The sequence below is a fragment of the Phyllostomus discolor genome, chromosome 6 (assembly GCF_004126475.2).
Source record: "Phyllostomus discolor isolate MPI-MPIP mPhyDis1 chromosome 6, mPhyDis1.pri.v3, whole genome shotgun sequence".
NCBI lineage: Eukaryota > Metazoa > Chordata > Mammalia > Chiroptera > Phyllostomidae > Phyllostomus > Phyllostomus discolor.
The window spans coordinates 135,231,208-135,255,498 of NC_040908.2; the positions used below are offsets into that span (position 1 = coordinate 135,231,208).

General features: G+C 49.5%; 1 protein-coding gene across 2 annotated transcripts in view; it reads right to left on the reverse strand.

The window, feature by feature from the left end:
• ABCC8 (ATP binding cassette subfamily C member 8) overlaps positions 1–24,291 on the reverse strand; it is a 78,116-nt gene that overhangs the window by 42,505 nt on the left and 11,320 nt on the right. The window contains exons 4-10 of one of the 2 annotated variants that reach the window (XM_028515614.2): positions 20,504–20,670; positions 18,662–18,904; positions 17,562–17,747; positions 10,101–10,265; positions 6,899–7,054; positions 2,503–2,637; positions 2,009–2,171 (exon numbers count right to left, since the gene is read on the reverse strand). In XM_028515614.2, coding sequence (XP_028371415.1) covers positions 2,009–2,171; positions 2,503–2,637; positions 6,899–7,054; positions 10,101–10,265; positions 17,562–17,747; positions 18,662–18,904; positions 20,504–20,670 — 1,215 coding nt within the window. Of the gene's footprint in view, positions 1–2,008; positions 2,172–2,502; positions 2,638–6,898; positions 7,055–10,100; positions 10,266–17,561; positions 17,751–18,661; positions 18,905–20,503; positions 20,671–24,291 lie in introns of both variants that reach the window. The other variant, XM_028515612.2, reaches the window with a different exon arrangement.

Sequence of the window (24,291 nt, forward strand, 5' to 3'; positions counted from 1 at the left end):
GGGCGGGACCAGCAACCTGTAGAGCCTTGGTGAGGAATCCAGGGAGCCATGGCTGCCTGCCACACTCACAGCTCCAGTCTGAGGAAACAAGATCCCAGCAGCACTTTCTGCAGAAAGATGCCATGGCTAGTGCTGTGTAAGGAATGGCCTGGAGAATACTACTGGACAAGGGTCCCTGCCTAAGGCACAGGACCCCAGGGTCTGGCTGGACACAGGGAGGTAGGGCACCTGAGCCCTTGGGCTGGATGGTGGCCACCTGTCCCCACCAGAGCTTCTCTGGGCAGTGTAAACACCAGGAATACAGAGATGACCGAAGGGGCGTCTTGGTTGCCATGAGCTTATCTGGGAGACATGAGCAGGGCACCCTCCACTACGACCCCACCATTGGCCACGCTCCCCTCTCTGAGCCTCGCACACTAAAAAACCAGTTCCAGCTGGTGGAGGTGATCAGCTTTGTTCATCTCTTCTAATTTCCTCCCCTATTTCTCCCCTCCATCAGAGCCACTAGGCTCTCTTCTAGTGAGAGGAAACAGCCTAAATATGGTGCCCCATCGTGTCCTAAGTCTCCTTCCCCGGCTCTGTATGGAAATAGGTCAAGGCTGGGAGTTAGAGACTCCGGAGGATCTAGTCTGAGCCATGCCATGAACCTCAGGAAGACGCCCCTCCGGGCCTCAACTTCTCTCCTGTAAAATGGTTCTGCCGACCTGCAGAAAATAATTTCTATTTCCCTCCCCTGCCACATCCTGTGTAATTTCCACAGGTTTACCTTTGAATTCACTAATTCTCTCTTTAGCTATGTTACTTCACGTAACCTGCACAGTGAGTTGTTTTTTTTTTTTGTTTGTTTTCCCGTTTTGTTTGCTCTCTCCGAGGACTTCCTCTCGGCCCTTCCTACCATAATGACTCTTAAACTGGGAAGGCCAGGGGGCTATAGTGTGAGGTCTGCCAGCTGCCTGCTTTCAGCATCCCAGTCATGCCCTTGGGCACTAACCACCCGCCGGGCGGGTCCCTGGAGCCACCAGAGCAACCGAGAGCAATCCCGGCCAGTAATCACCTGAGCTCCACACACCCTGCCCCTGCCCTAGGAACTGTTATCCACCAAATTAATTTCAATAACTAAATTTTTAATTTCTAGACTTTTTATGGCTTTCTTTTCCCCCAATACTTTTCTATTTTGCCTTGTAGGTTTTACCCCTTCTTTAGTTCTTTAATTATTTTATGCATACTTATTATATTATCTCTTTCAGACTATTCTAACCTCTCCAGGTACTGAGGGAGTAATTCTCCTATATTTTGCTTTTGCTGACTCATTCCGGTGGTGGGTTTTTATTTCTTTATTATTAGCTCAATATTCAAGAGGAATGCTTGCTACAGGAATCCCATGTTCGCTAGAAACTGGTTTTATTATGTGTGTCTGATGGGGCCCTGGGTGTTTCACCAGTTTTGGTCTTTTTCTTTCCCTCTCTTATTTCTGGGCTTGGTGTTCCCACACCAACCGACTGCTGTAAATTCAGTTAGTGTAGATATGTCTGTGAGGGCCTCTCACTTGAGCTCCTGTTGTTTAAAGTAAAAGTCTCTCCTTCTCAGGGCCCCGGATCAATGGGAGTTTCCTTGGAGCCTCCCCAGGGTGGCGGCAGCTGTCTGACTCGCTGAAAAGGAGTCCTCCCAGGAGAATCCAGACTGCTCCTTATCCCTTTCCTGCTGCTGCCCGATAACCTGTCAGCTCAGCAGCACATCAAAGACCTCATCTCTCTTTCTCATCACTGTATCCCGAGGGTGGGCACAGCGCCCCCCACGCAGCAGGCTGTCAGTACCTGTGTGCTGGATAAATGACGGGAACACTGTGATTTCTGGGGGCTCTGCTACTTGAGAGGGTTGGAGGCTCACCTGGACTGGGTGACCCAAAGCCTGCCTCTTCTGCCCCTCTTCCTCCCCCAAGCCCTGACGCCCTATCTTAGCAGCAGGCTGGCCTGCCGGCTGGCTGGCTGGCTGGGTGGGGCGGACTCACTGGAGATGGAGGTGTAGATGGCAAAGGCCCTGAGGCTGGTCATCTCTTTCCTGCGGGTCATCTCCACCCGCGTGCGGAAGATGTTTTCCCAGGCGTACAGCTTCAGCAGCTTGATGCCGCGGAGCATCTCGTTGGTCTGCTTCAGTCTCTCGTTAGAATACTCCTGCCAGGGGTCACCGAATCAGAGAACGGTGTCTTCTGCCCCCTCCCTCCCAGAGGAAGGAGCTGAGTCCATGTTCTCACCATTTCGCAGACAATGCCCAGCTCCTGTCCCCATAGGGATGCCCCTGCCTTATCCATTAACCCCGTTTCACAGACACAGAAAGGGGTGAAGCAGACGGGTGACGTGACCTGCTTACAGTCATGATAGTGTACATGTGTGTGTGGGTGCAATATTTGGTGGCATCTCCCCACTGATGAGATGGGGAAGGGAGCAGGAAGGCATATGGGGGAGGGATGGGGGAAGGGGCAGGTGCACACCTGAGAACACTCACCAGGGTGCTCCGCTGGGCCTGGGAGAGCTTGGTGGCCACGAAGTACTGGACGGGGGCCAGTAGAATGATGACAGCTGCTCCAATTAAGGCACTGACTCCGAGGATGTAGTAAAGGAGAATCACGCCCACCACGATCTGAGGGGAGGTCATGGGGGTGAGTTCCCTTTGACTGGTGGCTGCTCTGTCGGGGTGGGGGACAGTAAAATCCCCCCCACCTCCAGTCTCCTAAAGTGGGACAGGCCTCGACACCAGTTTCCAAAGTGTCTAGGTTGGGGGTGGGGCGGAGGAAGAGATGCGACAAAGCAATGTCAGAGGAGGAGTTAACGTGATGGGCTTGCACGGGAGCAGAGTGTTTCTGGGCTGGGAGCTAACTGGAAAGCTGGCTGATGCCTTCTCTCTCCCCAAGTTTGTTTTCCAGATGGAGGTCTCAGGGCTGGGCTTGCACCACGGTGAGTGTGACAGCACCTTTCGTCCAAGCCGGTATCAAGGCTGACGTTTCACTCTCACTGGGAAGCAGTAATATATGGGCAAAGGGCCACAGCCACCGCAGCCATGCCGGACAGAACCAGGCCAGGGCCAGGGAGTCTGCTTTTCATCCTTATGCTCCTGGTGTCTTTAGTGTTTTAGTGACTCTCCCAGATATTCTCTGAAAAGAGAATCCATCCTGTTCCTAGCTTTATGTAAGTGACTGCCTGCTTCTGAATATTTATGAGAAGTGTACGTTATCCTTGTCCACCTCCAAAGCATGGAGATGACAGTTCCTCAGGTTGCCTCCAACAGCAGGACCTCTAAATTCTGGGCTTAATCTAGAGGAACAGATGTGCTGCCTTCCTTAACTGGAAAATAAAAAGCCTGCCTGGGCTGACCCTGCACTCCTGGAGCCCTGCATCAGCTTGGCACGGAGCTCCTCGCACCAGCTCAAGGACAGAGGAGTGGGCGCGCAGCTCTGGGACTTCTGTTAATTACAGAATGCCTCTTGCATTAGCGGGTTCTCAGGCGCCGGTAAGTGGCCCTTCACCACCTGCCGCCCAGTGTTTAGCTGATGCTCAGCGCTGGCACGGACAGGCAGAGGGACACATTAGGAGATGAAGAGCCTTCCTGCTCCTGCTGGGCCCCGCTACCATCACCCTCCAGAAGATCATCCCTGGCATCCAGGCCTTTCACGAGCTGTCCTCATGTGGAAGCAATGAGGGTGTCATTCGGCAGCTTGGGGAGAGAAAACCCAAGTTCCCAGTGCACTCCCAAAATGACCACCAGCGCAGGGGTTGGGGGTCGGTGCCTGCACCACCCTACCACTGTCACCTCCAGGTGCCGGCAGCTGCTGGGGCGGGAGCTGGGGAGGCAACATCTGCTGCCAAGGCTCCTTCCTCCTCACACTCCGCCTACCCCTCCTCCTGCTCCTCAGGCTCCTCTGTCCACTGCACTCCCCTCTCTGCAGGGGCCTGGATGGGCCCACAGGAGAATGCACCAGAAACTGGGGGTTCTGAGAGTGCAAAGCAGGTGTGGGGGACGGGCTGTTTCAGCTCCTATTCACAAGTTAGACAAGCAGTCTAGGGTGGTGTGGGGGGGCACGGTCCCTGGAGTCTACACCCAGGAGTTTGAATGTAGTCCCAGCACTTACTGGCTCTGCAATCTTGGACAAGTTACTTAACTTCTCTGAGTCTCAGCTTCTTCACTTTTAAAATGGTGAGTTTAATGTCCAATTAGCAGGACTGTTGTGAAGATTAAATGAACATTACGATAAGCACCTAGAACAGTGCCTGGCCTATTGTTGGAAATCAATACAAGGTGACTGAATGCCCTTCTTAAAAACAAGCAAACAAACAAATAAACAAATAAGCCGTGTGGGAACCCTGTCACTAGGGCACCACAGAAAGGACATACTTGGTGTGGCCCAGGGTGAGCTCTGTGGGCCTCTGATACCCAGAGATGGGGTGAGCAGACACAGAAGTTCCCACTATGGTCGAGTTTCTGAACATGGTGACCATAAGCCTCAGGGGTCCATAAAGCCCCTGAAATTGTAGGCAAAATGTGTGAACACACATTCGTTTTTCTGACGACAAGTTTTCAGTAGATTTTCAAAGATACATGGAGATCAGTGGTTGCCCAGGGCTGGGGTGGGGGTGCGGAGTGACTGCCCACGGGTGACAGGTACCGGCTGACGAAACTGTTCTGAAGGTGTGATGTGACTGCACAGCCCTCCCTGTGACCGTGTTAAAGCCCATTAGGTTGTGCACTTTAAATGGGTGGACTATATTTCAGTAGAGCTGTTGTTAAAGACAAGTATGTGTGAACAAGAAAGGTTGACAATGCAGGGAGAACCCTTGGTGATAAAGGAATGGGGTTCCTGGGTTGATTTTAATACTATGGAGACTGTCCTGTGCCCAGTGGCCAGCAGGCCGCACACAGAAGGCCGATCTGGTCGAAGGGACTGCAGCAACGCCGGGTGGGAGCCCTGGTCTCGAGGGCTGGGCAAAGCTATCAGTGGCAAAGGTAGAGTTTATGAGGAATTAAAAATGAAAAACCGAATAATACTTCATGATGGGTAAACATGGAAATAAAAATTCCTACCCCGGAGCTGTTGTGAGGGTTAATTAGGTAAGTGAGAGAGGCCGGAGCAGGTCCCGGCACAGGGAGGGGGTTAATAGCATCCGTTAGTGTTATTAGCGATGGGGCATGTGCAATGCACGTTATAAATAACAGTAATGATAGCAATGTAGCAGGGGTGGTAGAGAGACAGACAGGCTTTCTCACAGGTTGTTTGGGGGGGGCACAAGAGAAAGGACAGGAGGCCGGGGGCTGCTTCAGATGAGCTCTCCAGGCCCTTCCGTAGCCTTTGTCCTCACTGAGCCATCTCGGCAGAGCAGACGGGCACGCCGGGGTCTGGCATGGGTCAGTGAGTGGCAGTGGGGGATGGCTCCCAGGGCTGTTCCCAGAAGAAGAACCACCAGATTCTCAACCCTACTTATCTTTTGTCTAGCTGCCTCCCCGTGCGAGCCTCTCCTGCTATGTTCCTTTAAAGTCTTTTAAAATGTGAGCTTGCAGTAAGGAGGGCCAATACAAATCACTTGAGATTAAGATTTATGGAACGTGCATCCCAAGAAGGAGTGAATTCTGGATGGTAAAGTCCTCGCTCATACCAAGGTGTGCAAGGCAGAGGCACCTGATGTTTACTCAGTGACTACTCTGACCAGGGCATTCAGCTCCGTGCTTTACTTACAGCATCTACTTGCATCGTCACAGCAACCCCAGAGGGTGGGCATCACCCCTACTGCATAGGTGAGGAAACTGAGGCTCAGAGAGGTTATTTGAATCAGCCTGTCTCATCCAAGTCCAGACACTTTCCTCTACACCAGGCAGCCCCCAGGAGCTCGCAGCCCTCTGGGAATGGGTCTGCGATTTCCACTTCTGGCTTGAGCGCCCGAGCGAGGATTCATTCTCAGCTGCAGGACAGGGTCATGGACTCCCCGGTGGAAGTCCATGGGAGTCAGGGCAGATGAGGCCGGGAGTCAGGGAAGCCATGTCCAAGATTCTCCTACTACAGTCGGGAGGGGTGCACCTCCTTCAGAGCCCTCCACAAAGGTTGTTTGGCTTTAGAAAAATCATGGTTTTTATTTTCAAAACTAATTCATGCTTATTGGAGAATTTAGAAATGCGTAACAAAAATAAAAAATCACTTGCCATCACACTGTGCAACCTTCCAGTTCTTTTTTCTGTGTGAATCTGTGTAAATGGGTGCATACGTATATTCCAATTTAGCAGGGAGTGGACTGCATATATACCTCGGTATTCGTCAGCTTCAGAACTCATCAAACTCATCACATTTTGATAAGAAAAAAGTTCCAGTGCTCAGCGCTTGCTCAGGACTCGTTGAATTTGCTAGAATCTGTGTGAGTCATGCTGCCCCGTAAGAGAACCTGTTTCAGGACTCAGTGCTCGCCCCGTGCTCAGTGGCCGCGGCACTCATCATGAGTTCCAGGACGAATTGACGATGTGCACAAGGTACCACTGTACTATTTAGCAATTTACTCTTTTTGCTTACAATACATCAGAACTCTTTCCAGTGTAACTGAGCACTTTGCTACAACATAACTTTTAATGTTTGCAAGTGTTTCTCATGTGATTATTCAATAGTTTTTTAAAAGGGCTTAAGCTACATTTTAAAAGTCTTTAATGTCACTGCCCTCTCTGATCATCAAGGGAGATGGCCAGATGCCCGCAGAGTATGAGACAGTACAGGGACCCAGGGGTATACCTCATGGAGACCCCACGGGGGTGGAAGGGACAGGCAAACATGGAAAGGGAGATGGGGAACTCCTAGTCACTGAATACATACCAGCAGATTCTGGTTTGGGGGCCCCTTCTTCTACTCCCCACCAAAACACAGGTCCCTTACCTGTACTGGCATAGCCCAGAGGTTTGGGCACAAGAAGAAAAACCACATGAGCTGGTTGGTGTCGATGGCAACCAGGTTACAGATCTGCCCAGCAGTCATCTCCCCCATGGATAGGTTGGAGGTGGACAGGTGCATAATTTTATTGTAAATCTTGGTCTAGAAATGAGAGCAGAGTATTGCACATTTGTCATCATTATCATCCCAGTCACCACCCCAGATGCCACATGTCTGGAATGTGCCAGGGGCTTCCCAGACATTCCCCCTACGGAGCCCAGAGCGGCTCCATAATGGGCCCTGCATTATGGTTCCGACTTTACAAAAGATGTGGCAAAGGCTCAGAGAGGGAAAGGGCTTTGAGGACTGATCAAGCAAGCCAGCAAGGCAGCATTCAAGCGAGGAAGCCACGTCAGCAAGGCAAGCTACTCCCCCCGCAAGCAAACAACACCTCTCCCTTGGGGACAGGACTTAATTAGCTCTTAAATCTCCAAAGCAGGTCCTCATGTCCAATTGTATTATTGATTTACCAGAGGCCAGTGGAGAACATACTTCGGAGCCATAAAAATGACAAAGGGAGGCAGCCATCTGTTTTACTGTGGCCATTTCCAGACAGGGGATGGGGCATGCTCTGGGGCCAAGTCTTGTGCTAACTGAGCCTTGAAACAAAACAAGGGTTCGGCCTGCAATGGTTGTATGTGAGACACGATGTATGAGTGTCGATGGATCCCAGCACCGACCTGGAGTCCGGCCATTCTGGGGACCTGGCTCTGACCCCTCCAGGCAGATGGCAATGGCCATGGTAATGGCTCCCGGAGGGCTCTGAACCTAAAGCTCTATGGGCAGAGGGATTGTGCCTCCCAGAAAGATGGCAATTTTCAGGCTGTGTGCTCTTGAAAAAAGAAAAATGCATTCTTGTCTTAAATAACCTAGGGACGCCTGCTCTCAAATGAAATTCTATCGTGCATTCTGTTGTAAGGCAGATTCCCAGCCTTTAATTCATCTTTTGTGTAAACCTAGGCCTTTTTTCATGGGCCAAGTGTGCTTAAGCCATAGACCTATTTTATGGGTTTTTTTTGTGAGCTTCTATACATCACAGGAAAGGTTTACAAAAATGGCAATGACATTTTTGGACAAAACTATGTACGTCCTAGGTTATATGAAATTAGCCTTTAAAGAATAATAATGAAACTAGTTTCAGTGAGGTAGGAACATAGACTAATCTATCAAAAAAAGCATTGTTAAGTAAAACCAAGATACACAGAAAGATACAACCGACTGACAGTATGTCAAAAATTATGTATAATACAGGAATTTTGCATAATAACTTTTCATGCAAGAAATGTGATTAGTCTCACAATCATGAAGACATAGACTCTTATCTATAATTTTCTGTAAATTATAGATAATAATTTACAGAAAAATCTCTGAGAAGTTTTTTCTAATTTGTTTCCATAATTAATGCTAGCATTTTCTTTTTGCGACATATGAATCAATCTCGCTTATGAATGCAAAAGATTCAGACAGTTTGATAAAACAATTATATGCTAATACATTAAAGAAACACTTTGCCTCTTTTAGCGTAATTGGAAAATACGGGGCCAGAGTGTGAGCGATGACACACAAACAGGATATAGATTTAATCACAAAACTGCGAGGCTACAACATTGGCTGTTGTTTGTGGAGATGCAAGTGTACCTGTCCCGGAGGGGTCCGAGCAGAGGCTGGGATTTTTCAGAGAGGTTTTTTGAACTGAGCAAAAGCTTGGTTCCTCTTTGCCCTGAGCCCCTCCGAGTCTTAGAGTCCTTTCCTGGGCTCTTTCCAGGCAACTGGGGAAGGGCAGCACTCTCACGGGCAGCTGCTTAGGCTGTGCATGACATAATTCTGGGGGACCCCGTGCACACAGACTATACCGAGATAACCCGAGTTCAGACCCTGACACCTAACCCCCACCACCCCAGGCTAATGCTTTTTCCTCCCAGGACCCTTTCTACAAAGCCGCTGAGCCTAGCTCCCAGAGGACCAGTCAGCGTTCATGGTTCTGAGGCACATTTCTGAAGAATGAGGTGGCTTCGGGGTTTAATCGCAGCTTCCTAGTGTTTTACTGACTTCATGGGAATCGCTGGACATGGCTGAATCTGGAGCCGTCCCCCCATATCCAGTCTCTCCTTTTTGCCAGGAGAGTTTCTAGCAGGGCGCGTGTGGCAGTCAAGATGAAAGACCCTGCTTTTTAGCCTCTCTGGGCACGGCCAGGCAGCCAGTTTCTCACAGAGGGAATGGAAGGGAGTATGTGCAACTTCTGCGCTATACTTTTGAAAGAAGGCAGCAAACATTCTCTCCTGTTGTTTTGTCTTTTTTCCCCGCTGGTTTCAATATAGACGTGGTAGTGGTGATTTCAATAGCTATCTCAAACCCTAAGATTAAAGTGATTGAGAGAAGGCCGGCAGAGCAACATTGCAGAAAGAACCAAGGTCTCCGGTGACTGTGGAGCTATTATACCAGCCCTGACTAACTATGAAAAACAAACTTCTATCCTATGTAAAGCACTTTCATCCTGGGTCTCTTCATTCCAACCTCTGAACCAAAATTCTAATAAAAACACTGGAGCATAGCCAACTCTGGCCCCCAGCTTGCCTAAAGGGACCCTGAGTCCTCCCGGACTTTGATCCTCCTTCCCACGGACTCTGAGAAGGGATCCACAGAAGGCGGCAGCAAGAAGCTAGACCCAAGGGACCTATCAGACCAGATAAGTCTCTCTTGTTATGACCCAAGATTTCAGATCGCCGGCAGACCTTAGAGGCTCTCTAATCCTGGTATGTCGAACACGTTTCCTGTTCTGCACCCAAAAAAGACTGGTCTAGGAACTCTGGAACAGCACTAAAGGAGGACCCTGGGGCTGCATCTGCATTCAGCAGGAAAGAGTGTTGTGATGGCTTAGTGATCTCCTCCCATTCAAAGCTGGAAAGCAGGGAGGTAGGTCCAAGAGCTGAGCAGCTGATATTCAGGGTCTAGTCCAAGGCAGAACCAGGGCTAGAACTGCTACATTTCCTAAGTCCAGCCCGAGGCACTTGCCACTGTCCCACCCTGTGTTGTCAATGCTGGTTGTCTCCAAACACTGTGAAAGGGCCATAAAGAATGATCCCTGTGTGTCCGTGAGGGCGAGTGATGTGGTTCTTGCTATGAAGTGACAAAATAATCATCCAAGTACCTGTATTGCTCCTCTCAAGTTAATTCCGGTTTCAATGGCGACGTAGTAGGATGCTTGCAGAAATGTCCTTTGCAGGAGGAGGGCAAGGAAGAGCAGCACGGCCAAGACGTAGGCATTAGCGAGGAACTCTTGGGATGAGACGAAGTAAACCCCGAGGAACTGTGTCTGGGGGAGAGAGAAGTTCGGAGGTGACGGTCATGGTCAGCAGGAAGACTGCCATGAGTGCCTGCTACTGTGCACAAGGGTCATCACTGCAGGACCCACCCATGCTTGGAAAGCCTCCTGAAACTGTTTATGAGTGAAAGATCAGACTGGTAAATTAAACAATTTCTTAATTATAGGGAGGGCTCCCTATACCCACTTCAACATCCCGTTTGGAGGAACAGAATGCGGCCCAGTTTTAACCTCAGGCCCCTAAATATGACTCACACACAGCATTGTGGCTGGCCCAGGGGAGCTCCCTCTGGCTGGAAGAAGAATAAATAGAGCGAATCACAGAGCAGCCCAAACCAGAACTGCTAGGACAAATCCCACGATGTGTGTTCTCGGCCACAGAAATGGAATCAGGGGAGGCCTTGTCCCACGCTCACCAACAGCCTGCTGTGCAGCAATTTCTGGACAGAAGGACCAGGGGAAAATATGGCACGGCTGTCCTCCCAGGCGGGAGATGGGAACACATTGCCTCTAACAGACTGAAAAGATTTTGGACCCACGCCCCTCAGCCTTGCGGGCTCCCAGGACCTCCTTTGAAATTTAAGGTTCGCTTGCTGCACCTCCAGCAAGATCTCAGATGATAAGCAGTGGGGAAAAAAAACAGTTTGACTTTGTTGCTAAAGATAACAGGGAACAGCAACTGGCAGCTAGAGCCTGCCTCCAAATTCAGTATCGAGAGCTCCCGGGAAAACTTTGATCTCGGTTAAGTTCATTGCTCCCCAGCAGAGCCACATCAATATTTCCCTGAAGACAGACCTCTCCCCTCCTGAGGCTCTGCCCTGAACTCTGTAAGCTGTTTGGAAGGGTGTGGGAGCTGCTGCGGGGAAAACGCCCTGGGAACAAAGTGATGGGAAGGAGCCGAGGGCAGGTCCCTGACGGAGATCAGGATGAAAGGGGCAGGACTCTGAGTGGACTCCTCTCCCTAGAGTCAGACATTCCTGGATCCTGGATACAGGGCTTCCTGATGGGGGAAAAGGTACTGCCTTTGGTTCAACAGGGCTCTCTAAATTGGCCCTTGCTGCTCTGCGGAGCTGGTCCTGCTTACGATGGTCTCTCCCTTGCTCTGTGGGACAGGGATCTCTCCCTTTTGGGGACAGAAGGAAGCAGACACGGTGAGACCATTGAGGGATACCTGCAGGACTCTTAGAGGAAGGCCAACTGAGGCCTGAAGGCTCCGACTCTCTTTCTCAAAGTACCAGAGGGAGAAAGGAGAAGGGAGTGGGTGGGGGTGGGTAGGAAGCAGCAAAATGGACCTTGAAATTAGGCTGCAGAGTAGGGGGGTGGGGGTAAACCTGACCTTGCAGGGAAGCAAGGGGCAGGGCACACTATCAGGTGCTGAACTCTATACTCATAAAACCGGAATGAGAAGAGTGGCATTATTAGCCCAATTTTATACTCAGGGAAATGGAGTTTCAGCACAGGTAAGTGGCCTGCCCCAGGTCACATGCTGTAAAAGGAGAATGTGTGAACACGAACCTGTATGATGCCAAAAACATGACCCCGGACCTCATGCTTAGGGTATCTAGTCTTTTGACCTTGAGTCTTTTACTGTCAGCTCTAAGCTTCTGACTTGTGGGGGAGAGAAGCACGCCCACTTGGCTGGTTCTGAGTCAAACATGAAGTCATGCAGGGAATTCTTCTGTGCTACTGTTTTCTGCAGAGACCCAGATCTGGAGAACAGAGCCTGCTCTTTTAAAGCAACAAAGCACATCATGGGAATTCATTCCAAAGGACATAATTTAATGTAAGGAAATGGCCGTATGTGCAAAAACGGCTATCTCCGGATAAGAGTGGGGGAGAATGCAACAATCCCTGTAAACGTCTAACCACAGGGAGTTGCTGGGTGTATGTGACACGCAAGGGAATGCTCTGCACCCAAGAGCACTCATCGTCGCAAGAACTCTTGAGCAGCTCAGAAGGCCACACGGGTGCTGCTGCGTCTCCGTGGTCAGAAAACGCACAGGGTGGGGAATCCAGGCTGGAAAAAGAAATGGATCCTGAGCGTCAGTCAGGTGTGGGTGGTACTTGTTAAATGCACTCATCCACTCATCTGCATTTGTACATTTTTAAAACAAGGCAACACGTTCTCTTGTTGCAGTTGTGACCACAGAGCCTTTATGCCTTCCCCTGCAACACAGACACCCAAGGGTCAGAAACTGCCTTTCTTTGGATCAGGAATTTGTGGCCTGTTAAAATAAAAATCTCCTTGCAGGTATAAGTCATGAGGTCATTATTTCACCTCTCTTCAAAAGAGACAACTTCAAAAGGATGGCGCTAGAACAGCAAAGTTTTCGTTAAGAAGCGGGTGCTAGATTAGCCAAAGAGGCTGGGGTGCTGCCCAAGGAAGGCAGGCCCTGGTGAAGTCTGGTGAGAAGAGGGTCCTGGGAGGCCATGCGCCCCTAAGGCATCATGGCAAGAGAGGAAAGGCCAAGGACCTACAGCATTACATTTGGTGGAAGTTCGGGTGCCCTAATCTCACATTGCACAAGCTCTCTGGGAAGAAATTGTGTTTGTTTCCAGAGATTTCCCCAACAGTACTCAATAAATATTTGTAAGATTAAGCAATGCATAAGATCTTCATATCCCATCTAATCACTGTAGAAGTTATTACACATTTCCCCATTTTGCAGTGGAGCCAACGGAGACTGCAAAATGTAAGTGACTGATGAAGAGCAGAAAGCGAGTTCGTGGAAGAGGTAAGACTAGAACCCTGGACTCATGGCTCTACAGTATGACCCCCATTGCCCCTGCCTGGTCAAAGGTATGACTAGAAGGCCCCTGTCCCTTGTTCTCTGTAGCCAAAGGAGAGGGGTCGCTTGAGCTCTTGCTTCTGATTTTGGAAGGACCCAAAATGTGAGTTGCCTATAGGCCCCAGCCCTGGGAGGCCGTGGGTAAAACAATGAGAACTATCTTTGGCCATGCATGGACCAACATGCCCACCCTTCTGTCCCCAGCCATTTGATGTGGTGGTTTTGAGCCTGGCCTTTGAGGCAGCCGTGTCTGAGTTAGAGTGCCGACTCACTGTGTACCCATCCTTAGGTAAGTTCCTAACTTCTCTGAGCCTCAGTTTCCTCGCTTGCGAAACAGGGCCATGAAGGGTTTCTACTTTAGAACATTGTTGTGAGGATCTGATGTGGCAATGCAGGTTAAAAAAATTTAGTAAGTGTGAGCACTCAATGTATGGTAACTTCTGCATTATTTGTTTTATTTTATTTTATTTTTATTGTATTTTTTCCATTACTGTTTAGTCCCCTTGTGCCCCCTCGCTTCCAGCAATGACCACACTGTTGTCCATGTCCTGCATTGTTTGTTGAAATCATTCCTCCTGCACCTCCTGGCTGCCAGGCCTACAGCCGGGAGCTCAGCACACGGAGGGCAGATGATGCAGTTCCTGTCTTAAGGGACTCAGAGTCATGTCAAGGAAGAAGGCAAGGGGTGCTTTGCTGGTGCAAGCATAGGATGTTATGGGAGCACAGAGGAGAGTCATCTGATTCAACCAGAGGAAGGCTTCCTGGAGGAGGTGACATTTGAGCTGGGTCTTGGCAGCTGAGAAGGAGTCAGTGAGGTGAATGAGGGAAGGCGCACCAGGCCAGAGCAGAGGCATGGGCACTGTCATGAAGGGACCCACCCACACACGGATTTTGCAGAGTCACAGAAATGCATGTAAATTCACAAAGTCACCCATAGCGACAGCCATAATTACGGGCATTCAAATGGGGTCGCAGACACACATGGAAAAAGACATACCAGCAGACACAGGGATCCAAGAAAGGACACACAAACGGCACCCTAAGCAGTTCCCAGGAGAACTCATTCAGAAACAAGCACATACACATTCACAAATCTCCACGTTCTCCCACCAAGATTTAGAGACCCGTCAGAGCTTTGGCCCTTGGACAGCACCCAGGCTGCTCCTCCCTTCACTGTTCAGCTGACAGCCTAGGGCAGCGCTGGCAGCTTCAGATGCCAGTAGTTCTTTTGAATCCAATTTCCTCACCCTCCAGCCAGATCAGTGGCATCCAGGGCAGGTGACAGATTGTGGGTGGGGGTTGGGCAGGAGAGGGGCTGGAAAGAGATATATAATGAACTGTGCCCAGTCTGGGTCCCCACTCTTCCTGGGAAGTGGCAGTGGGCACAGAAGCGTCAAAGATTTGGCAGGCCATTAAGGCACTTCCAGTAATTAAAGAAGAAATAAGAAATGTGTGTCCTTGTAGATGCCAAGGGCAGTGGGATTCTTGCCAATGGTGAGTGTCCTGGAAAAGGAAGAGAGGACAGGGTGGCCACTGATGATGAAGTAAACAATGGTGCCCGGCTGGGCAGACAGCAGCGGGGTGGATACCGGCTAAGCCTTTCAAAGAAAGGCTTTCTCACAAGGGGGCTGTTAAACACTGCCACATGTAGTGGGAGAACTTCCCTCTCTGTGGGTTCCTAAAGACCAGAATAGCACCTGTCTCTCTGGGGTAGAGCTGCTGGGAGGCAGGCGGATGCACCGAGTGACCTCAGTCAATGACCCCTTTCCCCCACTTTCTGGGCCCAGAAGCCCAAATGAAAATGATATATTAAGCCATATCTCAGGCAACTGCACAATTGAGGATTCTTTGTTGCTGACATTAGAGACTATTTATGTTCCACTCTCATTTCTGTGTCTGTAACTTGCTGATTGTATTTGGGCCACAGGGAACGAATATTAAACCTGATAAGGCCTGCTGCCGCAGAGGCAGGGCCATCGGTCTCAGGGATTTATGGGCCGACAAGGAGCTGGGGCGAGAGCATTCCAAAGAGAGAGCAGGCAAGGCCGGAGTCTGCAAAGAGAAAAGGGAAGGTAAAGCCAGTGTTCTGATGAACATTCTAAGTGCTGGTCTTGCCATCTCTGTGGCACATCCTGTCTCCCAGAGCTCTCCTTGGGAGAATTCCACACGGTTTTGGGAAAACACAGGAAGAAGAAGACAAGTAGATAAGGGCTCTGGCCCGAGTCACTTTCTCCTCATGTTAAAAGCTGGCTCCCCGTGGCTGCGGGTTACCAGTTCTGCGCTTGCCTATGGTCAGCCTAAAGCTAAAAGGTGATATTCCTGTGGACAAGAGAAGCAATCTCTTCCCCTCTCTTTTCGGACTAAGTTCGTCCAGAGGCGCAAATGTCAGAGAAGGCCTCGAAATCCCTCGCAGTCTAAATGAGCAAAAAGAGTCCTCACTTTCCTGATTGAACAAGAAACCTGCCCCTCTTGGCCCAGCCAAGGCCCCACTGAAACACCCCTTCCTCCATGAAGCTGTGACCACCACTGGCTGAGTTAGTCACTCCTTACAGTTCCCTGTGTCTACTTCCCATGGGCAGTCTCTAACACACAGTATAAAAACATCTCACTTAGCTTTCTCTCTCCTGCATTGAATCTTAGAATCCTTGAGTCCAGAGGTGCCGGCTTGGTAATAACAATTACAACAGTCAATTTGACATCATAGTTGTAAGTGCCCAGACTATGGAGTACAGGAGACTGGGTCAAACCCTGACTCTGTCACGAACTAGTTGAAAGGCCCTAAGGAAAGTTACTTAAAACTCTCTGAGCTGCAAGTTACTGATCTGTAACATGGGGATAAAAATACCAACCTTATAAGTCGTATGGTATGTGAATTATATCTCAATGAAGCTGTCACAAAAAAAAAATACTTACCCTCAGGGTCGCTTTGGGGGTTGAGGTAACACATGGGTAACTCCCACACACAGCCGGGCATGTGGGGAGCAGTCAGCGAGTGGCTGTTATTGCTGTTCATGGTCCTTATCAAAACCACTGCCTCTGGATTCCCACAGCCTCACCCAGGTCTGGCACATAGTAGGGCTCAATAAACATTTGCTGAATAAATCAGACAAATGGACTTGGAGTGTCTCATATTCCTGGCCAAAAGTGCTCAGCTGATTAATTTTAGCTCAAGAAAAAATTAATATGGGCCTCCTGAGAATGAAATGCTATCTGCAATTTGGGAGCCCACAAGATGAACAGCAGAGCGTGAGGGAGTGTCATACATTATTAAGGTCCCTAATTAGTAATTCTCTGCGTCATTTTTGGATGGTCTGCTTGTGGTTAAAGGGTTATACTGATGTTCTTTCTGGGAAAATAAAACACTGAGTCTTATGAGAGGTGAAAAGTTTGCTGCTTTGTGACCATCTAAACCTATGTGGCAAGAAGGAAACAGATGAAAGAATTAAGCACCCACCCCCACCACCTCATAGTGGATGCTATTTATTGCAAGCAGAGAAAATAACTCCCCAGAAAAACTTTCTGGCTCTTTTGTCCAACAAATTTCAGCTTGTAGCATCTTTAACGCTGGCAGGGCCAGTGGATGTCATCTAATGCATCGATTTTCATCAATGTGGCGCAGCGGGCACACCCGTGGGCTGCAGGAATGTGTAAAACGTGCAGCACCTGACTATTTAGCCAGCGGCACTGACCTCTTTTCCTTGAGACTGTCAAATAAAAAATGGCAGCAGCCAACACAACAATAGCTGTCCGGTGTGAATGAATCAAAATTATACCTATCTTTTTTTGGTCAAATCAGCAAAAAACATATTTTTGGGTGTGCCACAGAATTTTAGTAATTAGTTTATGTGTCTCATGAGGTGAAAAGGTTGAAAATTGCTGATCTAGTCCAATGAGTTTCACATATTTTTGAGACATGGAACTCTTTTTTAAAAGGAAATTCAATGGGAAAGTCCAACCTGTTAATAAGACTGGTGCAGCTTTGCATGGACCGTGAAGTGGGGGAAGAAAAAGCCCCGTGCATGGGGCTTCCCAGGCCCCCTTCCCTCGGAGCAGCCCCCAGACGCCCCTGAGGAACCTGAGGGCTATGGATACACAGAACTGAGGAGGACAGGCCCTGAGCAGGATGGAGAGTCCATGAAGACGACATGAACTAAAAGCCAACAAATCATAAAAGCTCTTCTCCCAAGCAAACAAATGCACTTCCGGCAGCTTTCTCAATGACTAATCAATCAGGAGAGGCACTATGGCAGTGACAGTGTGGTGGGGAGAGCAGGGTGCCCTCTTGGAGCACGAGCTCACCTCCTGGCATTTCTGTTGACCGATGCGGAGCATATTCTAGATCTGGATGGGGATATTGCGAAGTGAGGAGCGATATTGTGCATGCGTGAGGTGTCTGACCTGCTATGGCCACAGCTCACACACATCGGCCTCTGGAACATTCTCATTCCCCAGTGGAAACCTTCGAAAGGGTGCCCCACTCTACCCCTGGGTGGCCTACCTTGGGCTGGAAGACACGGTTCTCCTTCCCAAGATGGTCCACGATTCCAAAGATGCACAGGGGCCCAGCGAAGCCCAGCAGGTCGGCCAAGATGCGGAACGTGCTGCTGAGGACCAGGCGTCTCCCGAAGGCATGGCAGAGTGCTCGCCAGATGGCCCGGGCACCCTGTGGGCTCTGCGTGTCCTTCTGCTGCCCAGAGAGACCCATGGCCAGGTCAGAGTGGCTGAGGGCCTGTTCACTGCAGGGCCCGGCATCCCAGGAAGCCCCTGGCTCCTGCTGCCTGGGGAAACCCAGTGGACACGTCTGCTGCAAACAGGTGAACTCCAGGGAGAAATCACGGAACCACCAAGTGCACAGTTGGGTGGGCCCTATCAATGCCAACATGGTCCAGATGGGGAAACTGATGCCAGAATATTGATCAAGGTCACACAGCTGGTCAGGGGCCACGTGACAAGCACAGCACTGTAATGAGGGAGTGGCATATGCCATACTCACTAGTTACCACCTGCCACCACGTCTGCCTTGGTGTTTCCCCACCATGCTAAGGCTGAGGCAGCAAAGGAGAGCTGAACCGGAAGTCGGGAGACTGGCTCTGTTACCTACCAGCTGTGGGCTGGCTCTGGGGAGGTCATGACTTTCTCGGGGCCTCAGTTTCCTCCTCAGTGACATGGGGAGGTCCTTATCTGGCCCATCTCATAGAGTTATTGTAAGAATCAGGTCACAAATACCCCTGCTCTCCAAAATGAGTGAAAATTTCCACCTTCAACCACTGAGCTCCAGAAGGCAGAGCACAGGGCATACGGAATCCAGTAAAATCACTTCCCGTCTCAGGGCTTCAGTTTCCCCACCTGGACAATGAGGGTGTTAGACCAGACGACCTAAACCTTAAGGGCCATCTCAGCTGTGACTGTCCTATGAATCTTTGGTCCTGGACTTGTCCCTGGCTCACTGTGTGACTTAGGGGAAGCCTCCTTCCCTCTCGGGGCCTCAATTTCACCTCCTTTCCCACCAGAGGTTTGACCTGATGCTTTCTGAGGCTCCCATCTGTGACTGTAACCCAGAGGGCAGGGAATGGATGCTGTGGCCATGCCCCCACTGACCGCCTGGGCGTCGAAGGCCTCACACAGCCGCCGGTAGTTGGTCAGAGCCCTCATGGCGATGGGCAGCTTCCCGATAACTCGGAGATCAATGGGCTTCTTGTGGGCAGTCTTGATGAAGGCGTTCATCCACCAGTAGGTGCCTTTGGACAGCAGGTTCACGAAGGGCTGCAGGAAGCGCACCCCCAGGTCCTGCAGGTCCTCAGGGGGCTTTACCTCCTTTGGTGTCTTGAAGAAGATGTATCTCTATGGGGCACAGGTCACTGGAGATGGGCAAGTGTGCCTTCTCACCATTCGTCAGTTTGTCCCAGCAGCAAAGGTCTGGGGTTTTGACATCCCACCTTTGATCTCTAACAGATGGGGCCATCTTTTGTCTATTTCCAGGAAAAGGATTGCCCAACCCTCTTGGTGACCAACACCAGGGCCTCCTGACTCTTCACGGAGGCCTGCTCTGAATCCCCTGGGCTGGGTTGGGTTGGGCTCAAGTTAGATTGGGGAGGAGCAGAGATCTCCCACATATTGTCTTCTCCACAAATCTTAGGATACCACCAGGGACCTAAGAATGTGGAGCCATGCAGACCTGGGTTCGAATCCTGACTCCTCCACTTACTAGATTTTTGGACAAATCTTATCTAAAATGTTCCCTCATCTAAAAAGGGGGTGGTACTTTCATCACAGGGCTGCTGTGGGGGTCATTGAGGCGGGGAATGTAGAAACGTTTTCTACTCTGCAAATTAACTAAAATCAGAGGAGTCAGAGAAATGCAAATCAAAGTGGCATTTCCTACTTATCAGATTGGTCCAAATAGATATGGCTCTAACCCCCACTGCTGACTGGAGGAAGGGAAAGGGTTTTCTTATTCATTGCTGGTAGATTGCAGCTTGTCTGGAAGGTGATCTGCAACATCAGTTAAAATTGAAAACACACAGGGAGTTTGAACCAGCAACTCCATTCCTTGGACCAATCTGATTTCTTTGGACTCTCTCCCAAAGAAATAAAAGCAGCAATACATAAAGATATAGTAAGTGTGTTTAATACATCATCATTTGCCGAGGCAAAATCTTGGCAACCAAATGAATGCCCATTGGTAGGTTAATGGCTAATAAATTATGGCTTAGCCACATGATGAAATATTATGCAGCTATTTAAAAACTAAATTAGCCATGCAACACTTGGGGGGAGTCCTAGGAGCTATCTGTTGGATGAGAAAAGCAAGATGCAGAAAACTGTGTAATATGATTCCATTATAAAATAAATATTGAGAGAAAAAAACTGTATGCATATATGTTGAGAAAAAACCCTGAATAGATAGAAATTTATGGTATTGTAGTAATGGAAACAAAGAATGGGAGGACACATGCTAGGCTGTTAATCTGGGTCACCTGGGGAAGGAAAGGCAGGGGGGAGGGGATAAGTCTGAGAGGAAAAGGGGGCAAGCAAAAGGCGTGTATGAAGCCACATTTACTCATTCATGTACATGTGTGACAATAAGAACACATTAAAATAAGAACAAGTATTCTCCCCTCCCCCCAAAAAATCAAACTTGGAGAAGCCAGTACCTGAAGCTTTGATTTCCTCTCTGGGATGGAGCCCAGGATCCTATGGCCTTGCTAACACAGCCTATCACCTTGTCTCCCTCTGGGCAGCTGGGCCAGCTGGAATGTTGCTTCCCAAACTTCTCCCACTGGCCTCAACTCCCCTTTCTGAGGAAGGTATAACAAGCTGACTTCTTCTAGGACTTGGCTAAGGATCGGTGGGGTGGGACACTGTCAGAAGCCCCGCTCTAGCCCAGGTGTGTCCTCAGCTGGGTGAAAGGTGGGTGTAGCCCAGGAGAGGCCCACTTACCCTCACCCTGATGACGTTGACCTCCACAAGCAACAGCATCCCGTAGAGGACCACCAGCAGCCCCGTGAGGCAGAACCGCAGTTGTGAGAAGCCGATGTTGTGGTCGTAGAACTTGACAAACTTGATGGTCTTGGTGATGAAGGCCAAGGTCCAGTAGACAAGCAGGGCTGTGGAGGAGAGACAGAGAGCACAGGGGGTGTGCGTGCACAATGTGTGTGTGCGCATCCTCATGTGTGTGCAAGTGTGTCAGAGGTGGTGCATGTGAACAAGCACGTGTTACAGTGGAGAGTGTGCACACTCCTGAGTAAAGGGATGTGCATGTGTGAATATATGAGTGTGTGATTTTGAGGTGATATACAAACATTAAAACATTCATAATAGGCATGTTCAAAAAAACAATCTTAGAAGTCTAGCTGGTCTTTTTATTTTTTATTTATTTTTAAAAATATTTTATTTATTTATTTTAGAGAGAGGAAGGGAGAGAGGAAGAGAAAAATTGTGATGTGTGGTTGCCTTTCACGCACCCCACACTGGGGACCTGGTCTGCAACCCAGGCATGTGCTCTAGACCGGGAATTGAACCAGTGACTCCCTGATTTTACAGGCTGGCACTCAATCCACCGAGCCATGCCAGCCAGGGCAAGCTGGTCTTTTTAAATAGTAAGAAGAAAAATAGGAAAATTATTTTTTTAACTAAGTTGTAGGGGCTGTGCCAAGTAAGCACTTTAAACATATGGTCTCATTTATTCCTTACAATAACCTAGTGACAGAAACAGTGTGTCAGGCCCCCCATTTTTAACAAAGGAACCGAGGCTCAGAAGGATCAGATAATTGGTCCAAGGTCATGGAGTCATTAAGTGGCAGGGCTACCCATACGCTCCACCCTTTACTGGCTTCTTTGTAGAATTTCCAAGCTGAGAGAATCTTAACGGTCCTTCATTCCAGCCCTTTAATTTTTCATATGAGGACACTGAGGCCCGGAGAGAGAAGATGACCTCTCCAAGCTCACTGCAAGCTAGTAACAGAGAGAGGGCAAGGGTGTCAGCCCCTGGCTCTCCAGTCCAGAGCCCACTACGGCGTGATGCCTCTCATTAGGGAGTCTGGGAGGGGGGGAGATACAAAAAGTGAGTCACAGACCTGGGAGACAGTGTGTACAGGCATTGGAGCTGGGTGTTCTAATTAGAATGGGTGCTCTTTGGACATCAGCTGTTAACATTGTGATTATCTCTAGATTACAGCCCTGGGGCCATAAACATCAGGAGCTATCAGTGGATTCTATTCTCTTAATTCCCACCACCTCTGCCCACCAATAAACCACTGTTAGCAACCACAACAACAACAAAAAAGCACAGGAAGCTCCTTCTGCCTCGCTTCCTAGAGCCATCTGCAGATAAAGCCAATCTAAATCCCCTCGAGCTCCTCTCTAAAGGGACCACAGGGAGGGAAGGAGACCTTCACCCTGCCCTCCATCCCTAGGTGGGCCTGGACATGAATGCCAGGGCATCTTTTGAAAACAAAAGCTGAGGTTTGCCCCAGCCTATTTCTGGGCTGGGTGTTAGGTTGAGACATTGAACTTGTCTGCGGAGGGGCAAATGCCCTGTCTCAGGTCCCAAGGCAAGAGCATTAGGACAGCATTAGAAGGCAGAAGCATCCTAGGGACATTTCAGTTCGGTCTGGTCTCCAGGTCACACGAAATCTCATAGCTGGAGGCCATCTCCCCACTTCCACACCTACTGTCCCCCAGACAGCCTTTGTCCCAGGCACAGAACCTTCTTCACCCTTAACGATGGTCATCTACTAGAGCCAAGACTCAACCATGTGCCTCACACCGGTTTTGCCTCTAACACTTAACAGACATGGTCTGATTTGATCTTCATAACAGCCCTATAACTGAGTCAGAGACTTACTATTCCTGTCCAGGTGGGAAAATGAGGCTCAGAGAGCCTAAGTGTCATGTCCAAAGTCACACAGGGAGTTAGTGGTAGACCCAGAACTAAGCCTAGGAGTTATTTCCACAGTCCCAACCTACAGCGCTGAGCCTCTGCCTGTTGCCAGATGCAGCAGCATCCTGCAAAAGCTCAGTGCTTGACTGAGAAAAGGGGAGAGGAAAAGGGCGGTGTGACACAGAGGTTGCTGGGAGGTTTAAGCTCAGAATGCCTGTTCCTCCTGCTTCTTTCCTCCCTTTCCTCTCCCTCTGCCCCACATTCCACCAAGCTCTGTCGATTTTACCCCCCAAACATCTCGAATCCATTTATTTCTTTCCAGCAAGGTGCCCGCCTGAGTCTGGGCCACCCTCATGTCTACCCTGGACCTCCTGAGGGCCTTCTCGTGCTTCCCCACTCCCCCTCCTCCAATCTAGCCTCCATAAAGCAATACACACCAAATATGGTCTCAATGCACCCATGTTAGCGGCGGCACTATTCACAATAGGCAAAGGTGGGGGCAACCCAAGTGTCCATCAGGTGAACGGACAAGCAGAATGTGGCATATACATACAATGGAGTATCATTCAAGATTAAGAAGGAAGAACATTCTGTCACATGCCACAGCAGGAGTGAACTTGGAGGATGTTATGCTAAGTGAAATGAGCCAGCCACAAAAGAACACAATAGTGTATGATTTCAGGCATATGAGGTGCCTAGCGTAGTCAGGGTCACAGAGACAGAAGAACAGTGTTTGTGAGGGGTTGGTAGGTAGAGGGGAATGGAGCTGTTGTTTAATGGCTACGGAGTTTCAGTTTGGGAAGATGAAAACATTTGGAGATGGATGGTGATAACTGTTACACAACAATCTAAATACACTTAATTCCACTGAGCTATACACTTTAAAGTGGCTAAACCAGGAAAATTTCATGTCACGTATAGGTTATAGCCCCACCCCCAATCCTCCATGGTTTCCCACTGCCTTTGGGGTGGAGGACACTCCCATCTTCCTCATTCAGCTGCCTTTTGCTCTGCACTCCAGCCACTGTTCTTCTTCCAGGTTTCCTAATGCGTCAGCCTCAGGACCTTTGCATGTACTATTTCTTCTCCCAAAGCACTCCCTTCTACTTCTCTTAGTTAATTCCTACCTGTCCTTCAGTCCTCAGCTTGAACATGACTTTCTCATAGAATATTTCCTGGATCTCACCTGGGGCCCCAGCATCAGGGTTATTATGTGGGACAATGTAAGCTGTGTCATGGTTCACCTTTCTGTGGGACTTGAGATCTGTGAGCAGAAAATTGCCTCCTCAGAGTGCCGGCTATTCCCCCAATTCCCATTACCCTCTCTCATCTCCACTATTCCCTGTTCTAGAATTTCTGACTCTGTGGAGAGCAAAACTAACAAAGGGGAATGGAGGGAGTTAGTCCTCGTTCCTTGGAGGAGGACAGGGCCATTGATGGGTGGTAACGGTACTTTAAGGAGAGAACGTCATGTGCTTCCTGGAGGTTGAGAAAATGCACTCACCAGTTGCCCAGACGTGGCGTTTCCAGGGGCACCAGTCAGCCAGGCCCTGGTGGTTAATGAAGGATTCTCTATGCGTGGGAAACTGCTTCAGAACCTGGAGCGGGGAGCTCTCTGAAGCCTGTATTTAACATCTCTCCACCTGCTTCCCCCTAGTCCTCCAACCATACTCACTTGGGGCCCCAGGGGTGGGGGATCGCCTGGATGATTGACGGATCTCAGCTTACACGGGAATGCACACCCGTGCTTAGCCTGGGAAACACTATCTACCCACTCATGACTGTGCTGTCTCTGCCTTAATACAGAGAGTTCCACACTGCAGATGTCAGTGGGGTACTATGGCAC